Raw genomic sequence first — 16805 nt, 5'->3', positions numbered from 1 at the left:
AGAGGGGTGAATTCAGCCTGTGGTGCAGGGAAGGGGTGAGCCTGGAGGAGGAGGGCTTCATGGAGGAGGGGGTCTTGATGGACCAGAGTGAGCAGAGAGTTGCATGTTTGGTGAGCTCGGTGGGCCTGGCCTGGTGCCTGAGATTCATGGAGTAGGAGCAGGGGGTGGGGAGAGGGGCCAAGGCCAGACTGGAGGGCCTTGAAGGTCATGGTCAGAGCTTGGGCTTGGTTCTGAGGGCAGCAGGGAGCCATTGAGGGTTTAAGCTCAGGAGTGGCACAGCTGGCTTCGCGTTTTAGGAGGTTTGGGCTCGCAGAGGATCTGTGTGGGCAGGAGGCAGGAGACTGCTGCAGCTGGGAGAGAGGGCCGGTGCCCAGGTCAGGGCAGGGTACTGAAGCTGTCAGCCAACTGTCCCAGTCTGGCTGGTTGGTGCACAGTGTCACTGTCAGGACAGTGTGATTCCCCGGGCACAGACTTAAGCCCTAAGTTCCTACTTTCCAGTTACTCACTCAGCCCATCTCTCCCCATCCTTGTCCGATGTCCACCAATCTTTTTTTTTTTTTTTTGGCCGCCCTGCGGCATATGGAAGTACCCAGAAGCCGCAGCTGGGACCTATGCTGTGGCTATGGCAATGCTGGATCCTTAACCCACTGTGCTGGGCCAGAGATCAAACCTGTTAGAGTTAGGGTTAGCTCCAGAAGTGCCACCACCACCTTGTGCCACAGCAAGAACTCCCAATGGCCACCTTTCTGTCCTCTTTCCCTTAGGGGAGGATGAGAACTCCTGGATTCCTCACTGGGCACCTGCTGTTTTTCTGTTTTTCACCAAAAGGCTTTGTATCTGATCTTGCTCCCCTAGACAGGCGATGCAGCTGCAGCAGGACACCCGCATAGGTTTGTGAAATACAGAAGAGACTTAGGACCTGGGAGAAATGTTCCGGCAAGTGGATTTCTTGGAAGAATCCATATGGCCAAGCTTGTTCGTGCTGCGAAGTCGTCTGCGATGCATCACATTTCCCTTTTTGTCTTGACTGCCAGGAAGCTCAGAGCTCAGATCTTGACACTAAATTCTCCAAGAAATTTCTCTTGGGGGCTTTCCTTTTTTTCTTTCTTCTTTTTTCTTTTTTGCTTTTTAGGGCCAGACCTGTGGCATATGGACATTCCCAGGCTAGGGGTCAAATCGGAGCTAAAGCTGCTGGTCTACACCACAGCCACAGCAATGCAGGATCCGAGCCGCATCTGTGACCTACACCACAGCTCATGGCAACGCCAGATCCTTAACCCACTGAGCGAGAGCCAGGGATCAAACCCACAACTTCATGGTTCCTCGTCAGAATCGTTTCCGTTGCACCACAGTGGGAACTCCATTGGGGGCTTTTCTAAGGGGACACTGAGGGCTGCATCTGGTGAATTCTCGGGGGAATTTTTGCGTGGAGGGTCACGTCAGAGGTGAAGGGAAGGGACTGGGCCCTTGTGCTGCTCTGGCTCTGCTTAGTCCCCTTCAGAGATGAGGGCCAGAGTCTGATCAGCCCCCCCTGAGATGGGGTCTGGGGGTTTCAGACCCTGAAGCTTACTGACTCGGGGTAATCCTGGGCCTCGGTGACATCCAGGCACAACTGGCATCTCACTCGGGACCCAGGGCCCAGCCCCTCTCTTTGTTTGAGAGAGAGACATCAGGAAAGCGAACCTGATTGTTTTCTGAACAGGGCATCTGTAGTTTCCCATTCTTGCCCCCCCCGCCTTGCCCAGGGTAGGGGCCTCCCATGGTGGAAGCCCCTCATTTAAGTAAGAACCAATAGGGAGTTCCCATTATGGCTCAGCGGGTTAGGAACCTGACTAGCATCCATGAGGATGCATTTTTGATCCCTGGCCTCGCTAAATGGGTTAAAGATCCAGCGTTGCGGAAAGCTGCGGAGTAGGTCACAGATGCAGCCTGGATCCATGTTGCTGTGGCTGTGGCATAGGCTGGCAGCTGCAGCTCCTATTCAACCCCTAGCCTGGGGACTTACATATGCCACAGGTGCAGCCCTAAATAACAAAACCGAAAGAGCCCCCCCAAGCCGCCAGTAGTCCCAGACTGTGGACTACGGGTTCCTTGAGTGGGGGTTGGAAGGACGCAGAACCTGTGAGGCGTCGTGGGACCAGAGAGTCAGGGAGCAGGCAGGATTGTCCTCAGGGCTCCCAGAGCAGGAAAGCCCATGTGGCTTACAGCTGTGGATCTGCTCTGGTCCAGGGGAGGGTGGAGAGGGATGAAGTGGGGTCTGCTGATGTAACCTCAAGCAGCTTCACGCAGGTAAATAGTGAGAAGTCACACAAGAGGCCCTCAAAACTCCTTGGCTTGTCTGTCTACCCACCCATCTATGAAGCATCTATTTATTTTTATTGTGGGACTTTGTGGGGATGGGAGCAAACGCTAGGCTGGCACCTGCTGAGGGCTCCTGGGGGGCTTCAGTCTGGCGCGGGCTGGGAAGCCTCACTCCAGCACACCCGGCAAAGCCTAACCTGAGCCCATGGGCTGGACAGAGAATCAGGCAGAAGGAAGAGGGTCTGTGTTTGGGGGGGGGGGCGCATGGGGGAGGGGCTGGCTGGAGCTGGGCCTGGCTGCCTGCCACGGGGTGGCTCTCCTAGGCCTGGTGTGTGTGTGTGTGTGTGCGCGCGCGCGCGTGCACCAGTGTGAGAGCCTGTTTGTGTGCCCGTGTGTGCCACCCCCGCAGCGCCTCCGTCACACACATCTTCCTGGCTGCCTGGAGAGCTCTTTCTACCAAATATGAAAATGACAGTTTGGCTCACCCACCCACGCATGGAATCCTCTTGTAGCTCCGCTCCCCGGCACCCCCTTCTCAGAGCACCCTCTGCCCCCCCCCAGGGGGGGCCTCAGTCCTCACTCTCTTGGCCCGGTTGCCTCACCCCACACCACCCCTCCCCCCTTCTCGTTGGTCCCCCTGGTCTCTGGTCCCTGGGTGTCTGTCACTTTTGGGGTCACACTCCTTTATCTGAAATTTGGGCTCCAGTAGGAGTGAGCGTGGATGGTGGTGTCCAAGGAGTGAGTGTGTGTGTGTGGGCTTGTGCCTGTTTGGTGAATGTGTGTAAGAGAGGGTGCATGGGAACCCGAGCCTGTGCCCCAGGAAGCTGGGGCCGGATGGAGGCATTTCAGGCAAACGAAGCTTTCACTCAGTTACTCTTCAAGCAGCGGGAGGGGGCGGTGGCTGTAACAACCGGACAGGTTTGCACGGGGTATAGGAAAAGCCTTCGCTTCCTGCTGACAGTGGTGACAGGTGGAGCTGGCAGCAGTGCCGGAGTCCCGGGGTGGGGGGCCGGGTCTGGCGATTGGGGCGCCTGGGGTCAGGCTGGGGCTGCAGGCCTCTGGACCTGTCCCTCAGCGGTGGGGGCGGGGGGGTGCAGGGGGAGGGCGGGTGTCAAAAGGGATCTGGTGGACGGGCTGGGAACTACAGAGAGGGCCTCAGAGATCGGCTTCCTGTGGAGATCTGGGAAGGCTTCCTGGAGGAGGCAAGCTTGAAGGAGCTGTAGGATGGGTTGACTGTGGAAGTGGAGGGCAGACCTGTTTGATGAGGCCCTGAGGACAAGAACTAGGGCGGTGGTGAGGTTCCAGTGCCTCTGAGTCTCTTGCCTGTCTCAGGGTGGACCCCTGAGGGGAGCAGCCAGGTCTGAGTCACTCTTGGGTCCACAGCCCCTGGACTGGCCTGGTTCCTCATGGGCTCAGGGGTGGAGAAACATCTATGGGCTTCAGGGGCATCTGCACGGAGCTGGAGCCGGAGTGTGGTTTCCAAGGACTGAGGTGGGGGAAGGGCATTCCAATCAGAAGGGAGGTGGGGGTTGGAGGGGGGCAGAGGGCTGGAGCCTGGGCACCTCACAGGGGCTGGCGGGGTGGGCATGCCCAGGAAAGGGAATTAGTCCTGCAGACAAAGAAGGCCCCCAGACATGGCCTGTGACTCCTGGCAGGTGCTCGGAGGAAGAGCGGGGCAGACCTAGCGTGGCTCCAGGGTGACCTGTGACACCGGACGTCACCCCTCTTCAGCCTCATTTCATCATAAATCTGGGCATCTGACCCTGGCTTGGTGGGGACTTGAGGAGATGAAGAGCCTGGGGCTCACTCTGACCTCTGTCCCCAGCAAGGGCTTTGCTGCTGTGATGGTGACATCTGATCACTGACTGGGGTCTGCCCGGGGGCTTCTCAGCTTCTCCGTTCTTCCCTCTGAGGAGTGGGGGAGTCCTCCCTGTTCTGAGGCATCCTTGGAAGTGGGGGGCAGGAGCCGCTGGGCACAGCGCTGGGTCCACAGTGGGGACCCAGGGGCTCTGCCCCTCCATTCCTTCTGCCCTGGGTCACATCTAGTGGGATCCCCAGGAGAGTCTGGGAGGTTGATGTCACCAGCCCTGCTTCCAGAGGAGGAGACAGACCCAAGGCCGCAGGGCCGATGGGGGCTCAGCTGAGATCTGATCGTGTCTCCTACCCAGCCCAGGCGGGTGCGGGCATGGGCGGCCTGGCCCGCGGCCCCGGCTGGGCCTCCTGCTCTGAGCCTCACTCTGCTCCCCTCTCTCCGCAGGATGGTCGAGTACTCCCTGGACCTTCAGAACATCAACCTGTCTGCCATCCGCACCGTGCGTGTTCTGAGGCCCCTCAAAGCCATCAACCGTGTGCCCAGTGAGTTGGTGCCCCCCACCCTGTCCCAGGCCCACTCAGCCCCTCATTCACTCAGAAATGACTGGCCAGCACCTTCTGGTGCCAGGCTTGTGCTGGGCATGGGGTCCTTCAGTGACCAGACAGATGTGAACTCTGCTCCTGGGGGCTTGCAGGTCAATATTTAGGCCTGGAGATGCTGGAGGGTGGTCTTGATGCCTCTGGGTCCCCAGAGGACTCAGATTGTAGCAAGTTCTGGCTTTTTGGGGACAAGGTTCCTTGGAGGGGGGGTGCTGTCAAGAGGGCACATCCACTTGGTTTGTGGGAGGGCGTTGTGGTTGTGCAGCATTCTGCTGGGGAGGGGCTCCCAGACCCCCCACTGGTGCTGGCTGACTTGAACTTGAGCTCCCGACCCGCCCGCTCTCTGCTCCCCATAGTTTCACCCTGGTTAGGTCCATCCACCCACTCCCCTCTCTGACCGGCTGCCCAGCCATCCACCCACCCACCTAGTACTGAGAGGGGTTATCCGCAAACAACAAACCCTGACATCTGCCCAGACTCACACAGCTTTCAAAGCTTTTCATCTCTGCTTTCTTTTGAGAGGGAGGTGGGCTATTCTCATGAAAAGCTGAGATGAGAAAACTGAGACTTGGAGACAAGGTTACTTGCCCAAGATGTCTCTTGACCATCTCCGCTGCCCTGGGTCAGGGATGGGATGGAGTCCAGGGAGGGAGACGGGCAGGGTCCTGCCTGCAGATGGGAAGGACAGGAGCACCTGTTCACCTCCTGCATGCCAGGCTCTTGGCATGCTGATAGCTGACCTCATCCCCCACAGCAACCTATGTGAGGCTCAGAGAGGTTAAGTGGCTTGCCTAAGGTCACACAGCAATTAAGGGGCAAGGCAGGGATCTACGCAGAGTTCTGTCTGCCTAAGCCCAGCTTTATCCCTGGCTCCATCTGAACTGTTGGTTTTCTTCCCTGTCCGAGCCTCCGTTTCCCCATCTGCATAAGATGGGAGGGCTCTGACCCCTCAGTCTCCTGCACGATCAGCACGGTCCCCACTCTCCCAATACCTACCTTGGGGCCTTGGGGGGCCCTGCCACTGCCCTGGCCAGTCCACCTCTCTGCAGCCATGTGCCCTGAGTGCCTGTGAGGCTGGCTGGACTCTGGACGTGCAGGGTGTGCGGTCGGCCTGGGCAGGTCAGTGGAGCGGGGGAGGCCCTGCTCCAGAGTATTTATGGACCAAGGTAACCTGGAGGACAGGCTGGCTCAGGATCAGCGAGGTACAGAGGGGGTCCTGGAGGGCTGGGTCTCAAGGTCACACATGCAAGGTCACCTCCCTGCACCTGAGCCTTGATGTGGTGGGAAACTCCCAGGGCCCCTGAGAGCTGCCGTGAAGGTCGGGGGGTGGGGGTGGGGGAGCGTTGAGAGGTGGGGGTGGGGGGTGAATGGCGAGAACCAAAACCGTGGGGGAGGGGGAGGAGCTGTTCAGCTGGACCACCTTTGCCCCCTCCCATTGTCCTGGGGAGACTCTCCCGGGGGCAGGGCGGGGATGTCTGGAGAGGCCATCCTAGGTGCCAGCTTCTCTCCGTCCTTCCCACTGTCCACCAAGCCTGGGAGACTCCTTAAAGATCACCTAGTTCGAGACCATCTTTACCCATTTATCAAATGAGGAGAATGAAACCAGAGACGGCCATGACCGGCCCAAGGTCACACAGCAGGTCGGTGGCAGGGACTAAACTGGAGCTGGTTTCTAACCAGCTCACCTCCCCCCAGGGGCACGTGTTCTCCTCCCTCATGCCCACCTCTTTCTCCTGGAAACCTGACCACGTGGTGGCTTTTGTTCCCTCAGGCGCCCGGAATCATTCCTGGCGTGTGGAAGGCACCCGGTGAACAGGTGTGAAGTGGATGCACTGGGCAGGTGTATAGAGCAGGTGTCCTGGGCCAGGGCTGCGGTGCCATCCGTGCTCAGAGGGCTGCCAGGCTCGTGGAGCACACAGGGGCGTGGGGAGGGGCAGGGTGGGGGGCGCTGGCGGTCTGAGGGGATGCCTGAGCTGAGACCCAGCAGAGTGGGTGGATTGACCAGGAAAGGGAGGGTTTTAGACACGCCTGGTAGAGTGAGGACTGTGAGGCAGGAGCTGGACAGAGTATCTTGGGTGAGCGATGGCCCAGCCGGGCGGGGCAGAGAGGAGCAGATAGACGGCAGGCCTGTCCCCATCCTGGAGGGTCACAGGGAAAGCCCAGCGTCCGGCCCAGGCACCCTCAGCAGGGAGGGCACCAGGCAGGGGCCCCATCTCTCCTGTGCACCCCCTCCAGGCTCCCCATTTCTGTCCCAGGGGAAGGCAGGGGCCACGCGGCCACTGTCAGGCTCCTGGCCATGCAGCCCGCAAGCCCTGTGGCCTTTCCACATGTGCTGGGGATACGTGTGCATGTGCTGGGGTCACACACGGGCCTTTGTAGGCCATCCTGCATCCTGCATCTCCCCTCAGGCCTTGAGATCGGACAGGCGTGGGAACAGCGATGTGACAGGACAGTTGAGAAGAGACAATCCGGGGGGGACACGATAGACACACAGGGTATGGGTCACTCTCTGTGGGTGGGTTTCTGTAGATCTGTGTGTGTGTGCGTGTGTGTGCGTGTGTGTACGGGTGAGGGTCTCTCTATCCATAGGAAAAATGGTGTGCACATGTGGAGGTGTGGACACACATGTGGGTTGTGTGCATGTGAGAAGTGTGTGCACAAGTGGGGGGGTGTGCATGTGTGTGGGTTGCATGCACGTGTGAGGGTTGTGTGCACATGAGAAGTGTGTGCATGTGTGTGGGTGTGTGCACGTGGAGATGTGTGCATGGGGGTTGTGGGCGCATGTGTCTCTCCCCTCGGCCCCCCCACCTCACTGTGCACGTGAGGAGCAGGGTAGGTGGCTCCTAGTTATGGGTGGGGTCACGTCCAAGCCCCCAGGGCCAGTCCATCCAGTCTTCTGGAGGAGCGCAGGGTTGGGCCCTGTGCTCCTGGAGTTGCCAGTTTCGGAGGCTGGGGGCCCAGAAGGCCCAGAGAGGAGTTCGGGTCTTCCCTCAGGGCCTCCTTCTGCTACGAGGCTTCGCCGGGAGGCCCAGGGCGGCCGAGGTGGGGAGTTCTGTTCCTGCTCTGAGCTGGTTCCGCCTCTCAGTGGCAAATGAATCTTGACTCTTGCTTTCTCAGAACCTGGCGAGGGGGAGTTGTTAGAAGCACGAACCCTCTAGGATCCAAAATATACACAGTGCGCCCTCTGGAAAGGGACCGTAAGAAGAACTCCTGTTCGTGAGCAGCTTGATTAATAGGAGCCTCAGGCTGTTGGAGCAGGTTCACGGATCCCGACCCTCATTTAAAGAAGGGATGGTTTCCTTCCCAGGGCCACACATTCTGCCCGGAGTCACCTGGGAAGGAGTGACGTGGGGTGGGGGAGGGGGACGGACTCTTAGAAATGTCTCTTTGAGAAATTTGATTGGTTGCCTCCTTTTTTTCTAGGTGTTATTCTTTTTTTTTTTTTTTTTTTTGTCTTTTTGCCATTTCTTGGGCCGCTCCCACGGTATATGGAGGTTCCCAGGCTAGGGGTCCCATCGGAGCTGTAGCCGCTGGCCTATGCCAAAGCCACAGCAACGCCAGATCCGAGCCGTGTCTGCAACCTACACCACAGCTCGCGGCAACGCCGGATCGTTAACCCACTGAGCAAGGGCAGGGACCAAACCCGCAACCTCATGGTTCCTAGTTGGATTGGTTAACCACTGCGCCACGACGGGAACTCCCCATTTATCTTTAGAGCTGTTTCTACCCTGGGACTTGTTCTTTTCAGCAATAGACTGTAGCTTTCACTTTGGCCACTAGATGGCAGGCTAGAGAATTGGGACCAGGCGAAGTCAAATTATGGGTTATTAATTGCAAAGGTGTGGAGAGTGGGGTGGCTGCCTGCAGGTTAAAAAGTAGTTTAAAAATACGATCAGCCAGGAAGACTCAGTTGTGTTGGCAGAGAATGTAAGTTCTGCTTCTTAGCTCTGCCGGGAGGCTGCTGTGTGACCTGGGAAGCCCTTTGGTGTCTCTGTGCCTCAGTTTCCCTACTTGCCCAAAGGAGGAGGAGGGACTGGTTCGATGCGTGGTTCTGACTTTTTCCAGGATGCATGGGGCACCTAGGAGTGGTGGTGTTCTTTACAGAAGCCCATAAAATATGTTCCTCCACCCTCGCCCCCTGTAGGTCTGTCCTGGCCACTTGACCACTGATGGGTAAGGGAAGCAGTGGGGAGAGGGTTGGGAAGAAGCTCCAGGCTGCCAGGCAGGAGACTGGGCTCTGGTTCCTTGCTGTGTGACCTTTTCTAAGTCACTATCCCTTTCTGGGCCTTGGCATGATGGGGTGGGATTGTCTCTGAAAGCGCCCCTTCCTGGCACCAGCTGACTCCAGGCCTCACCCAGCCTACACACCCCTCAGGCAGCTGCAGGGCCTTCCAAAAGCCATTGGCCAAGCCATTTGAAAATGAAGAGTGCTTTTTTTTTTTTTTCCCTCCAGTAAGAATCTAGGGCAGTTGCTGCTAAAGCCTGAGCCAGCTGAGTCTGAGCTGCTGGCCCACATCTGCACCTGGCCACGCACCCCCTGGCCCGGGCTGCAGAGGAGGTTGGGAGGGAGGCCTGGGGAGCTGGGTCGCTGCCAGGAAGGCCGAGCCTCGCCCAGGCCACTGCCCACCTTTAGAGCCCCGTCCATCCAGCTGACAGCCCCTGGGTCAGAGCTTTTTGCTCCTTTTCCCAACCTTCTTCCTTTCCTTTTAGTGCAAAGGTATCTCGGCTGCCCACTCCACCTGCAGGGAAGGACCCTTGCCCACATCCGAGGTCAAAGCAGAAAGGCCTCGTGGGCTGAAGTAATACTGTTCAGGCTCCTTGTCTCCCCACCTACCCCCAAGTTTGGTTCTGAATGCCTTTCACTGTCGGGGTACAGAGCTCTCGTGGTGCCAGGCCCTGTGCAGCCAGAGGGGGGCAGGTCAGGGCAGGAGGGAGGATAACACAGGGGTTGGTGCAGAGCGTGGATTCATGGCTCCGCCACCATTCTTGGAACTGTGTTAATTAGCTGTAGGACCCGGGGAAAGATTCTTCTCTTGCTTTGGACCCCTGTCTGCACAAGGGGGATGGCACGCACACCTCCACACGGGTTAGCCTGCAGCTCCGGGTGTAGAACAGGTGCCCTTGAACGGCCCCGCCCTGGCCTGCCTCGCAGAGGGCGGGTCCCAGCATCGGGGCTGCAGACTTTAGCGTCCAGATCAGTTAGACCAGGGTTTGTGCCTGGGATCTTGGCCAGTGGCTCCACCTCTCAGACCTCAGTTTCTGTCCATCCCACGGGGTCCCAGCCCTCCCTTGCCAGGCTGTGGGGCAGCAAGACATCCCCATGACCCCTGCTCCTAGAAGGGGCCCGTGAAGGTGCTGACCCTGTACACTGATCACGTGGGAGTCTCACGCTCTGCATCTGTTGGCAGAGGGGCCGGAGGACTTTCCACCTGCGCTTACACGATCTCAGCATCTTCACTGAGCACGCCTGTTGACTAAGGCTTGGGGTGCAGCTGAAGGCGGCTCTGGTCCCAAGAAGGACCTTGGACTTCAGACTATCTGTTCTTGGCACACACAAGGCCCACTCCCCCCCCACCCTGCCCCCAGCATGGAGGAAAGGTCTGGAAGCTCCCAGGGAAGGAAGGGAGGGAAGGCGGGTGGAGGGGAGGGGAGATACAGTGGAGGGGCCTGGTTTCCCCAGGCCTGCTGCCTTTCGGAAGGGATGGGGGCAGATGGGAGAACATCTGGCCAGAACATCTGATGAGAACTTGACCTGGGAACAGGACAGAGCAGCCGGGACTGAGAGAGAGGTGGGGTGGGGGTGGGGGGTGAAGCTAGTCGGGGAGGGAGTGATTCCTGGACGGGACGCCAGATCAGGGGAGGGAACCACTGTGTCTTCGTCCATTCATCCCAAGTAACATCCGCTGAGGGGCCATGGAGCCAGGCCTTTGGTCAGAGGTGGGGTCACAGGGAGGACTCAAGCCGGAGCTATGGGCCGGGGGGCACATGTGCTGTGATGGAGGTGTCAGGGGCCGGGGGGGACGGGCCACCACACATACTTTAAGGAGGCTGCACAGAGGAAGGGGGACAGGACATTTGAAAAATGCATAAGAGGGCAGCAGGGGCCACAGTGGGGGTGGGGACCTTCAGGGGGACAGGGCCAGGCCCACCCTGCAGGGTGTGAGCACTGACGGCCTTGGGAGGACACCAAGGCCTCCCCTGGGGTAGTGGGTGCGGGGTGCCAAGTCCTTGTCTGGGGATTGTTTCTTATCTCAGGGGTGGGCACTGAGGCTCCCCCCTTTAGCCCACAGGCCCCTCCCCGGCTGGGCTGGGGCCAGCAGCTGTGTCCTCAGCAGCCCGGAGGCGTGCAGCCTGGCCTGGCCTCCCAGCACCCACTGTGCCCTGATTAGTTGGCATCGGCCGTGGCAGGAGCAGCAGACGGCCTCTCCCGGCTACTCAGCGCCTTCCACTGACCTGGCCAGACCAGAGAGAGAGGGGAGCCCAGTGGCCAGCCACAGCCTCAGCGCCCCTTGCCTGGGGCCCGGCCCCCCTCCTTGGGCTGTGGGCTGTGCCCCTGGCAGAGGCTGGCGTGAGTCCGGCTCTTTCTACTTGAGCTGGCCTGGCAGAGCGGCCGTGCTAATCTGCGCTGACAGCTCCTGTCTGCAGAGAGCACCCTGGACCCCTGGGGAGCTGCCTCTTAGGAAATGCACCCCCATTTCCTGGGCCCCCTACTGCCATCCAGGGGCCCTGCCTGGCTGCTGCCCAGCTTCCCTTAGGGCAGAGGGTCTGGGCTGGGGGTCCCTGGTGAGAAGAGATGATAAGGTTGAGCAGCCCCATCAGTTTGCCCACCTGGCATCCATCTCCCCCAGCTCCTGGCTTTAAATGCCACCTAGAGATGAGTTCTACCTGATGCCACCCACATGACACTCCAGGCCATACTGCCCTCTCCTGAACCCCACACCTGAGCTTTTTTTTAAGGAAAATTTTAAATTATAGTTGATTTACCATGTTCTGTCGATTTCTGCTCTACAGCAAAGTGACCCAGTTATACATGTGTACACATTCTTTTTCTTCCATCGTCTTCCATCGTGTTCTATCACAAGCGATTGGATAGAGTTCCCTGTGCAGCACAGCAGGACCTCATTGTTCATCCATTTCGTCCCTGAGCTCTTACGAAGTGACTTCACACAGGCGACAGCAGGCACCCCTGGCTCCACACATCCCAGCGAGCCCCATCTCTGTGGGGGCTGCTCCAGGCCTCTGAGCTCTGGCCCCCACTTGGAGTTGCCCCGGCTCCTGTCTCCCACCCACAGCCACATCCCACCGCGGGTCCAACCTTCAAAACGTCTCTAGCACCCAGCCGAGACTCTGTCCGCTGCCCTCGTCATCTGGACCCAGCCAGATGTGCATTGTCAGGATGGCAGGTGACCGATGGCAGGGCCAGGCCAGGCGGGTCGGAGAGGAGCAGATGGACAGAAGCCCTGGTCCCCAGCCTGGAGGGTCCCGGGAAGCCCAGCATCTGGCCCTGACAACCTCCGAGAGGGCACTGGGCAGGGGCAGGATCTCACCTGGGCGCCCCCTCAGTGCTCCCCCTTTCTGTCCCAGGGAAGGCAGGGGCTGCCCCCCAGAGGCAGTCACCACACGGCCACTGTCAGGCTCCCGGCCATGCAGCCCCCAGGCTCGGCCCCCTTTCCAGAGATGTGTGTGTGTGTGTGTGTGCACACACACTGGGGTCACACATGGGCATTTGTACACTAGCCAGCAGGCTGTGTTCCCTAATGGGCCTCCGGCTCCGCCCTGGCCCACCGAGTCCACTTGGTCCTTTCGAACCTTCTTCCAACCACGCCTCTCCTCCTCCCACGACACTCGATGTGAGTAGAAGCCAGCGTCTCAGGCTCACCTGCCGGCCGCCCCTCACGGCTGGCGCTCTCACCTCCTTCGAGTCTGTTCTGTGCGTCCTGCCAATGAGGACTTCGTTGATCCCTATTTTATACCAGCCGGGACCCCCCCCCGCCCCACCGGCACGCCCCATTTCCTCCCCAGTCTCTCCATTTTTTCCTTTTTTCTTCTTAAGGCTGCACCTGCGGCATATGGAAGTTCCCAGGCTAGGGATCAAATCAGAGCTGCAGCTGAGGCCTATGCCGCAGCCACGGCATCACCCGATCCTAAACCCACAGAACGAGGCCAGGGATTGAACGGTATCCTCATGGATCCTAGTCAGGTTCTTAACCTGCTGAACCACAGTGGGAACTCCTACTTTCTGTTTGTTTAGTACTTACCACCCAATAAATGAGGAACTTATAATAATGTTTGCTGTTTCTCTGCATGTCCCTCCCTCCCCTGGCCTAGAATGTCTGCCTCACAAGGCCAGGGGACTTGGTCTTTTTTTTTTTTTTAATTGATATTTCCCTAGAGCTTAAAACAGCGCCTGGCGCATAGTGGGTCCTCACTGCATGTTTGTTGAATGGATCCATGCATCCATCCATCTCTCCTCCATTCATCCCGCTGCTCACCTTGGAGGGGCCGTTCTGTGCCAGGCCCTGGGCAGGACTGGAGGGTGCGAAGCATCCCAATGGGCCTCATACGCCTGGTTTGCGGGGGGAGAGGAGGGCAGAGTTGTGCCCTGGTGAAGGCCGACCCTGTACTAAGAGCTGCGACGGAGGGAGGGCAGGGCTGAGGCAGCTCCTTGTAGGGGCCTGAGCCCAGCCTGGGGACCAGAAGAGGTGAGCATATGGCCAAGGCCTAAAAATGGAGGAGAGATGGCCCTCTGAGGGTGTGAGGGGGCCCGGTGGTGATCCAGAGCCCGGGCTTTCTAGCAACTGGAAGTGGGTCCGTCCAGCTCCAGCCTGGACCCCGTCCTGTCTGGTGAAGTGGACCCAGCGCTGCCCCCAGCGCGGTAGTAACAGGAACCCTTGTGGTGGAGAGTGGGGGTGTCGGGGGGGCAGGGTGTGCGCAGGGGGGAGTGGGGTTCCTGGGGGCATGTGCAGTCTGACTGAGGGAGGTGAGGCTGGGGAGACAGACCGGGGCCTGACGGGTGGGGGGCTGTGAGAAGGGCAGGTGGGATATGGATTTGCACTTTCCCCTTGGGGGAGGATGGGCCGCTGGGGGCTTCTGCCTTTGGGGACCGTCCCCCTCTGAGTGGCCTTGGAGTATTCCTGAGGCCAGACAGGAGCCACTGTCCTTTTCTGTAGATGAAGCCACTTGCCCAGAGAGGGCAAAGCTCTGCCTCAAGGCTGCCCAGCCAGGACTGGGGCCCGGTGTGCGACCCCGGTGTGCTGTCTTGGGTTGGTGCTCTGGCTGCTGCTCAGGGTGGAGGTTCCACTGGCTGTTCTGAGGACTCTGGGACCCCCTTTCCCCTTAGGTGGGAAGCAGGGCCCTCAACCACACTCATGGGTCACCTGCAACCTGCCCCCGTCATGGCCCACCTGGTCCCCAGCCGAGGCCGCAGGCCTGAAAAGTCACACTGGGAGAGCAGAACTGGGTAAGATCAAGGAGAGCCGTCGGGGAACTAGAGGCAGGAGGCCTTCCCGACTACCTGGGGTGAGAATCAGAGAAGGCTGCCTGGAGGAGGAGGCTCTGGCCTGGGGAAGGTATGGAGGGAGATGAGTAGAAAGGATGGTCCGAGGTGGGTGGTGACGGGTCTTAAAGGCAGTTTCTGCCTCTTTCTCTCCATCGTCTCTCTTCTGCCTCAATTCTCTCTCTTCCTGTTTCTCTTTCTCTCTCCGTCCCCTGTACCCAGCGCCAGGGGAGCTGAGGGCCGAGTGGGACTGTTGGACTTGCCTTTGCTAAGTACTTGACTGTGGCGTAAAAGGAGGATTAGCTGGGTTCTCTCGGGGTCCTCCGTGGCTCCCTAATCCCGCGGCCCCTTTCCCCTGGCGAGGAAGTGGTGCGCTCGCTCAGAGGCCCTAATTAGCTAATGATGCCTTGGCTCGGTGGCCCTGGGACTCCCTGGGCCCCAGGGGGGCCTGTGAAGTGAGCTGGGCCCAGCTCAGCAGAGGGAGGCAGGAGGGGAGGAGGGACCGGGCTGCCATTCAGGGAAGCCAGCCAGGCAGGTTTTCGGGAGCCTTTCAGAATTTCAATATCCGGGAGAACTGGGAAATGTAATTAATTGAGCAACAAAGGCGGGGGCCCTGGGGAGCAGGCAGGGAGCAGCCAGGCTGGGATTGTGCGGAGCCACCTCTTCCAGGCCCTTTGGATCCAGCCCCTTCTCACAGCTGCTGCTGCCTGGCCCGCCCTGCTTGCCTCCGGGCCTCTGTCCTGACCTCCGGGATTGCTCCTTCCCCTTTAGAGCCCGGAGCTGATCAAGGGCATGGCCTGCTTAGAAATCCATCCAGGGGCCTCCCTGACCAGCCAGCTCTCCTTAGAGTGGCCCCCAGCACGGCCTGGATGCCCTCTCTGAACGGTCACGCCTCTGTGCCTTTGCCACAACTCCTGTCGTCCTGCAGCGCCCAGCTCAAGTCAGCCCCTCCAGGTCTACGCCCGGAGCTGCCCTCACTCCCCTGGCATCGTCCTTTTCCCAACGCTGTGGTCCCCTGTCCCCCTGTTAGTAGACCGCAAGCTCTGAGGGGGTAAAAAAATGGTGTGTCCAGCACTGTGCCAGATATGCAGCAGTATTTATAAGGGTTTGATGAATGAATGAATGATGGCACACCAGAAAAGCTTGCAACTGGCTGACTAAACCTTTGGCTGGATTACAGGGTGCCTGCTCTGTTCTCTTGCTTCCGTCTTCGGCACACCCCACGGCCAAGCCTTGGGGAGGCGGGTGTGGGGAGGCGGGGTACTGAGCCTTCACTCACCCCAGCTTGCTCTCAACCAGAGAACAGGAGCCTGCCCGGGAGCCCCACTGTCTTTCCCAAGAGGAGGCTGACCTAGTTCTGTGCGGAGGGAGGATGAGGGTGGGCATTAATTATTGATTGGAAATCACGCCATGAAGAGCTTGTGATGCAAATGCCAAATAATTACCCCTGTTAATAACCACCTCAGCCTTCACCCTTGGAATAAATAAAAGTCTGGACAGGGCCACCATTCTCCTTGTCACCCTCCTTCCATCCTCCCCTCTCCAACATTCCACTCCCTCCCCATGACTTATCACATCATTCATTCATGAGCAGTCATTCAATAAATACTGGCTGAGCCTCTGCGCTGGGCCAGGAGCTACTGGGTTCTGGGACCACTGAGGTGACTCAGACACAGGCCCTGCCCCTGGGAGCCTATAGCCCAGTGGAACAGACAGGAGAGTAAACAGATGACTATATACTAGGGTTAGAAGAAGGCTAGAGGTAGAGGTAAATGGTGCCTCCAAGCTTGTGCTGTATTCAACCTGTGCAACTGCACATAGATCCTAGGCTAGGTCAGAGGTGCTGAGGTTGCCTAGAGCAGAAGAGAGAGGGATGGGGTGAGATGGGGTTTTGGAAGTCTTTTCAAAGAGAAAGCAGATCTTTAGCTGAGCTGTGATGGCTGAATTGGGATTTGCCAGACACAAGAGATGTAGAAGAGTGTTCTAGAAAGAGGGAACGGCATGAGTAAAACAGCTTGGAGGGGTGTAATCCCGTGGCATCTCTAAAAATCCCATGGAAACTTTAAATAATTCAATATTCCTAGACATAGAGTGCACACTGGGGAGAGAGGGGGTGCAGGTGAGGCCAGAAAGGTAGGCAGGGTTCACAGAATCACAGAATCTTGGGGGGTGTGCACTCAACGGTGATCCACCAACTGTTGACACTCTTTGGGGTCACACTTTTGTGGGCCTTCTTCCCAGAAGAATTCATGGCGGCATCTCTGCATATTTTACAGCAATTCCATAAGCTTCATGGACCTCTGGTAGTCCTTCCAGGGACCTCCCCCCACCTGCCAGGGGGCCACAAACCTCAACTTCTGTAGCTGATGGGAAGGCCATCAATTTTCATGCATAGTGATGACATGCTCAGATTTGTGTTCTAGGGTATCTGTTATCAGGAATCCCCCCCTCTCTGTCCTGGGCTCTGCTTTCCCTGGGCTGGCTTCAACCCCAGGCAGGCACTCTCCACCAGAGGTGATATGGGCCCAGCAGTGCCAGGCTTAACTCCTCTTAGCTTGCAACCTCTGCAGAAAGAGAGCATCTCTTTTCCTGGAGT

At 58.6% G+C, this 16805-nt stretch overlaps 1 protein-coding gene across 1 annotated transcript in view; it reads left to right on the top strand.

Moving 5' to 3' along the window:
- CACNA1I (calcium voltage-gated channel subunit alpha1 I) overlaps nt 1-16805 on the top strand; it is a 109721-nt gene that overhangs the window by 34957 nt on the left and 57959 nt on the right. Inside the window, 1 exon segment of the mRNA XM_021093102.1 lies at nt 4559-4656. Coding sequence (XP_020948761.1) covers nt 4559-4656 — 98 coding nt within the window.

The sequence above is a fragment of the Sus scrofa genome, chromosome 5 (genome assembly GCF_000003025.6).
Source record: "Sus scrofa isolate TJ Tabasco breed Duroc chromosome 5, Sscrofa11.1, whole genome shotgun sequence".
NCBI lineage: Eukaryota > Metazoa > Chordata > Mammalia > Artiodactyla > Suidae > Sus > Sus scrofa.
The sequence above is the reverse complement of the archived record's forward strand: the minus strand, read 5'-3'. Positions and strand labels throughout refer to the sequence as shown.